This window comes from Sinocyclocheilus rhinocerous, unplaced genomic scaffold (genome assembly GCF_001515625.1).
Source record: "Sinocyclocheilus rhinocerous isolate Xijiao unplaced genomic scaffold, SAMN03320098_v1.1 scaffold70, whole genome shotgun sequence".
In the NCBI taxonomy this organism is placed as follows: Eukaryota; Metazoa; Chordata; class Actinopteri; order Cypriniformes; family Cyprinidae; genus Sinocyclocheilus; species Sinocyclocheilus rhinocerous.
Window position 1 is genome coordinate 91462 of NW_015624555.1, and position 6037 is coordinate 97498.

Genomic DNA, 6037 nt, shown 5'->3' on the forward strand with positions numbered 1-6037 from the left:
AATTTTACCTATTAATTATAGCCATTCAACATTACAGTATAATTGAAAGCCATTATTTTTAACATTTAATAGGCTCTGAAATATATAACAACTTTTAATTTAAGTTATTTTAAAACAATGTTCACATAAACTATATTATATATGCATAAACTATACATACTAATCTATATTCAAGCTACAAAAGTTAATCAGTGACTAGAACGGTCCAAGGATTTCTCTTTTTCTTTTGTTCTTTGATTTCCATCAACTGACAGACTTCAGCAGGTTTCACTTTACAATCAGCGCTGTCTCTTTAAAACCTGATGCATATGACAAAAACCACGCATTTTGACATAATTGTGTGTGTTTTCGTCCGTCCGTCTAAAGTGGCTCAGCGTATGTGTACAGCTGAACGTGCAGCCTTTCAAACTATACTTCACTGCACCAGTGCACCGTTTAGGCGGCATAACCCCAGGCATGTGTTGACGCATTTTCGGGTTATGAAGAATAAAGAAGGGAAAAGTTAATCTTCCGAAATGAAGCAGCAAAATCTTCTCAGGTAAAAATGATTAGAACCGTGTCTAGGGACAAGCTGACCATCAGCTCTGACCTTATCAGTCCGTTTGTATCCTATTATATGATTCGCTCTTGTCGCTTATGACAGAACAGCTAACGACGATGATCTTGTCTTCGGAAAAGATTATTTTTATTTGCTTATGTCAGAAACAGCGAATCTCTTTAAAAACTGGCTGTTGTTTTCACTTCATTGCATTGTTATAATTCGTAAAAGTTGTACCCGCCAACTGGCGACTGACACTGTTACATATACTCGCCAACGCTGATTTTTACTCGCTTTTGGCGCTTGGCGAGTGTTAATTTTAGGCCCTGTGTGTGTATATATATATATATATATATATATATATATACTGTCATTCAAAAGTTTGGGATAAGTGATATTTTTAATGTTTTTTAAAGAAGTCTCTTATTCTCATCAAGGCTACATTTATTTGATCAAAAATACAGAATATATTTAATTTATTATATTTAATAATCATTTGTACCGACTGAATTACAATTGCAGGGAATGGTGCCGTTTGTGTTTGTGGGGACGAAGGAAAGCATTTCAAATGCACGTATTCTGCTGGACTACCATCTAAATTATCTGAAGGTAAGAACCAGTTTTGTTTGTTGCCAAGACAATTACTATTGATCATACTTGGGGTTATTGTTTGAAACAAACTTTAAACTCAAAGTAATAAACTTTGGTGTATAACGCTTCTGGCTTGATTTACAATTTCTTCTTTGATGTTCAATAAGATGGCAAAAAAAAAAAAAAATCCCGTAGTCTTACAATGAAAGAATAACTCGGATTCCCGAAACGTTCTGATTACGGTTCTTCTTAACTGCTATTTTCTTCTTATTTTCTATATTAAGAATATTTTGTATTTCCAAAAATATGTCTTAAAAATTATTATTCCTCAAGATAGTTCTCAAGACAAAACTTAAGAATTAAAATTTTTGAAAAGAACATTCTTGAAAATCATTGTGAATAACTTCGTAAAGTTAGGACAACCTCCAACTTGTCTTAAAGGGGTCATATGATGTTGCTAAAAAGAACATTAGTTTGTGTATTTGGTGTAATGAAATGTGTTTATGCAGTTTAAAGTAAAAAAAACACATTATTTTCCACATACTGTACATTATTGTTTCTCCTCTATGCCCCGCCTTTCTGAAACGCGTCATGTTTCCAATTTGGAATTTTATTTGGAATTCTGCGTTTGTTCTTGCAGAGCTGCGGCGATTCTGTGAATGCGAGTGAAAAGCGGTGCATCAGTACGGCGCTGAGACTTTAGTCTTTGCAACTTTACAGATCTTCTTTATGCACCAAGAGCTTGTAACACTCCAAAGAGAAAGGAAAAATTTAAATCGCATCATATGACCACTTTAAATCCGCAATCGTGAGACAGATTCTTTAAAACATAACTATTTGAAATACATGCCAAGCCAGTCATGATGAAAATTTTGAGTTTTATTTGATTTATTAATGCATTTTTTATTGATTTTTTTTTTAGTTTAACCGAAAAGTTTTTTTTTTTTTTTTTTTTGTTATTAGTTGTGCCACAACTCTTTACAAACTTTTTAGAATTTATCTTAAGAAATGTTTTAACTTCTTTCTTTAGAAATGATCCATTAATCTGCTCCCCAGTATACAATCGAGACCTGGGTTTGGCTTTTTGATCTTAGCATTTGTGGTTTTGTGCATTTGTTTGTACGAGTTCTGCTCCAATAAACGCCACATTTTCTTCAGAAAATGTAAATGTATATTTATCCTTCCTGTTCAACAGATTTTCCTCACAAAGCCCATTATATTGTTGTTTAGTGACATACTAAATACCCTAAAGACACAGATGTTCACTACTCTGATTTAGCCTCGCGGTGCATTCTTCATATGTGTTTGGTCTTGTTCAGGAGGTGGATCAGCTGCGAATGGAGAGACTGCAGATCGATGAACAGCTCAGACAGATCGGTGGAGGGCCTAGAGCTCTGCCAGGACGACCCGAGAAAGAAAAACCTTTCATGGCTGATAATGGAATGGGACCCTCACGGGGTGGCGGCAAACCTTTTGGTCGTGGAGGGAGAGGGAGACGGGGCCCGACACTGACTTCAGGTATGACCAGCCTCAAGTAACAAAATTAGAGCTTATCTGGACATGGAACTTGGTGGCCCCAAAAATCACACTTAAATTATTTCAATTTAGTATGTCTTTCTGTAATTTAAAAGCCATTGGTTTGATATGGAAGCATCAGTCGAGCATTAGTTAAAACGTAATGTTAATAATCTGTTAATCACTTTCTTCATTATGGACTGTATTTGTCCCAGGCACCAACTCTGAGGCCTCTAATGCATCCGAGACCGAATCCGACCACAGAGATGAACTCAGTGACTGGTCCCTGGCCCCTACAGATGAGGAGTCCATGGGTTACCCCAAAAGGGCCCCTGATGGACGCAAAAGGGGTGGAGCGCCCCGGGGTCGTGGAGGGAGAGGAAGAGGAGGATACAAAAGTCAGTTTTGCTTGTTTCTACAATGTTTCTTACAGTATATAAAAATATATGCATTTGATATCGAGAGTGTTTCAGTTGAAGAATCAATCAACAATACATTAATCAGCTTTTACATAAATTTCGACATTAAGATTTTTTTCTTTATTTTTGATATCACGTATGCGTTTTTAATAATGTTTCTTTTTGTTTTTAAATCAGCTGAAGACATGCACTGGAATGAGTCCCGCTCCCGTAGTTCCAGAGACCCGAAGCTGAGACCCCAGGAAGACTCATTGCAGGTCTCACTCAATCTGCCTGTTCTATCATCATATGATCTGTTATTTCACTTTTTAGTGAATGTAATCATAACAGATTACACATACTGAATTTAAATCCAATATGTATAATATAGACAATATTTAGTGAAACTTTCTCTTTTGTTGTAAAATTTTATCCATTAACAAGACAGTTGGTTGTTAAAACCAGTAATCTAAACAAGGCTAAATGTTGGCCTATTTGTTTATTAGGGGTGTAACGATTCATCGATATGGATCGATACGATGTCTGATGATACGATGCATCGATGCCACGCGTAAAATATCGATATCTGTAGTATAAATAGGCACCTTTATTTTGGCACTGTCCACATTTTCACATAATGTCCGTCGATGCATTACCACCAATGCGTGCATTCTCGTTCAAACTCACATATCAGGACTCGATATAAGGACTGCCCGAAGGCACAAGGTGAGCATAAAAGACGCACGGGATTGTTGGCGGAACAGTCGAGCGCTGTGTGAGAAGTTTTCTGCGCACACATCTGAAGCGCACGCACACAGACACCCACGTCTGCACCGCGCGAATACTAAATTGAGCTCTCTTCCGCTTTTTTGTGCATGGATGAATAAATACAGACAAAATTACATCAAAATGCGCGTTTTGGCGAATACCCTAGTAAACACAGTCAGTTAGGCATATGTCTTAACGTAAACTGTTGAGAAAGAAAAGGCATGTGTATCAGTATATTAAATCCGTGCTTTCGTTCTTAAAGTGAAAGCAAACTAATTAATAAATCTATTGCTGTCAAAGAAAAATGCAAGTGCTCACTGCTCCTGACTAAATAACCTTTGTAACATCAAAAATAGTTGTTTAGCACTGAGCCCATAGTAGCAGCCAGAATTGTTTTTCCAATTGTTTATTTTCTTTATTATTAAAAAAAAAAAGTGTAGGCCTATTTTTTGTTGTGAATGTCCCAATTGAGGTACAGGATGTGAAAATTTCAGATAAATGTTCATGTTATATATTTTGGTTGCATTTGTGAGTTAATAAAAATGTAGATGGTTGTTTAAAATGGTTATATATTATCATAATATCGATATATATCGATCGATATACTCCTGTATCGAATCAAATCGTAATAATATCGTATAATTTTTTGAGGTATCGGCAAATATCGTATTGCTGGGTATGAGAATCGATATCGTATCGTATTGTGACTAACCATCTGATTTACACCCCTGTTGTTTATCATTAATATATACAATACACTTTAATACTTTTTAAAACTTTTATTTAGTTTATTTAAGAAACTCTTGGTAATTTTTGTCAAATCTATTTAGCAACATCAAATTTGAGTGTTTTCATAATAATTGAGATCAATACCAGCGAAATTTTATAATTTTTGAAGCAGAAATGAAGATATATTAAACACCCAGTTTTATTTAAAAGGTTAAACATATTTCAAATTGAAGCCTACAATATTTCTAAATAAAGCAATACGCCCCAAGAAGCTGTGGTTTACAGTGAATTTATAACAGCTAAGGGGCGCTGTTAGGCACAACGCGAAGCGAAGTTATTCCCAGGGATTAAAGTTCCGTCGCTACGATGGATTTCTGTCAGTTCATGAAGACAGTCACTTGCTTCATTCCTGAATGATTCAGCCGTTCGAACGAATCAATTGAATGAATGACTCCGTGATAAAATCAGTGACTTGCCTCCACCTGCTGGTGGATTTAGTTTCACTTTTAGCGTATAATTTCAGTTATTTAAATCATATTTCTGTATTCAAAATTGTATATTTAAAACATTAATCTCCACATGAATTTATGAATTTAATTGCACTCATGCTACCTCTGAGCCTCATTAAACGTCTGAAAATGTACCTACAAGCCACTTTTGTGTTCTTCTGTGCCACCTCTGTAGTACAAATTAATTTATTAATACTAATTTCATATGATTGGTAACTTATTTGTCTTATTCTACTTCTTATTATATTGCAGGGGTTAAAGCAAAAAAAAAATCTTTTGACTGAACATTTTTCTTCGACCAAACCCCATTCCTCAGCCATACCTGTCACACACCCAGTTTAAGAGCAGTTTTTTTATTCTTGTAAATAGGAGCGCTTGTCCTCCTAATTTAAAAGCACCTAATTTAGGAGCACCTTCTGAACAATAATCAAAAATTCTGATCAAAAATTAGCCTTCCTAATACGAGGTTGACATTTGACTCCTTAAAGTGACTTACAGGAGTATTTTCTTTTTACCTTTGTAATGGCATCATTTTCATCTGTGTCAAATTCAAAAATTTATGTTTATTATCTTTTTAAAATTTCTATTTAAAACAATATGTAGAATAAGACAAATAAGTTACCAATCATATGAAATTAGTATTAATAAATTAATTTGTACTACAGAGGTGGCACAGAAGAACACAAAAGTGGCTTGTAGGGACATTTTCAGACGTTTAGAAATTATACGCTAAAAATGAAACTTAATCCGCCAGCAGGTGGCAGCAAGTCACTGATTTTATCACTGAATCATTCATTCAATTGATTCGTTCGAACGGCTGAATCATTCAGGAATGAAGCAAGTGACTGTCTTTATGAACTGATGGAAATCTGTCGTAGCGACGGAACTTTGATCCCTGTATTCCATATACGTAGTAAGGTTTCACAGAATAAAACAGAGCAAATAAAGTGTAATGATATAAATAAAAACAGTATTCTTCCACCAAACAA

At 35.1% G+C, this 6037-nt stretch overlaps 1 protein-coding gene across 2 annotated transcripts in view; it reads left to right on the forward strand.

The window, feature by feature from the left end:
- The window catches only part of fmr1 (fragile X messenger ribonucleoprotein 1), a 16997-nt gene that overhangs the window by 6828 nt on the left and 4132 nt on the right, over positions 1–6037 (forward strand). The window contains exons 11-14 of one of the 2 annotated variants that reach the window (XM_016555355.1): positions 1055–1147; positions 2449–2647; positions 2860–3042; positions 3241–3320. In XM_016555355.1, coding sequence (XP_016410841.1) covers positions 1055–1147; positions 2449–2647; positions 2860–3042; positions 3241–3320 — 555 coding nt within the window. The remainder of the gene's footprint in view (positions 1–1054; positions 1148–2448; positions 2648–2859; positions 3043–3240; positions 3321–6037) is intronic. The other variant, XM_016555364.1, reaches the window with a different exon arrangement.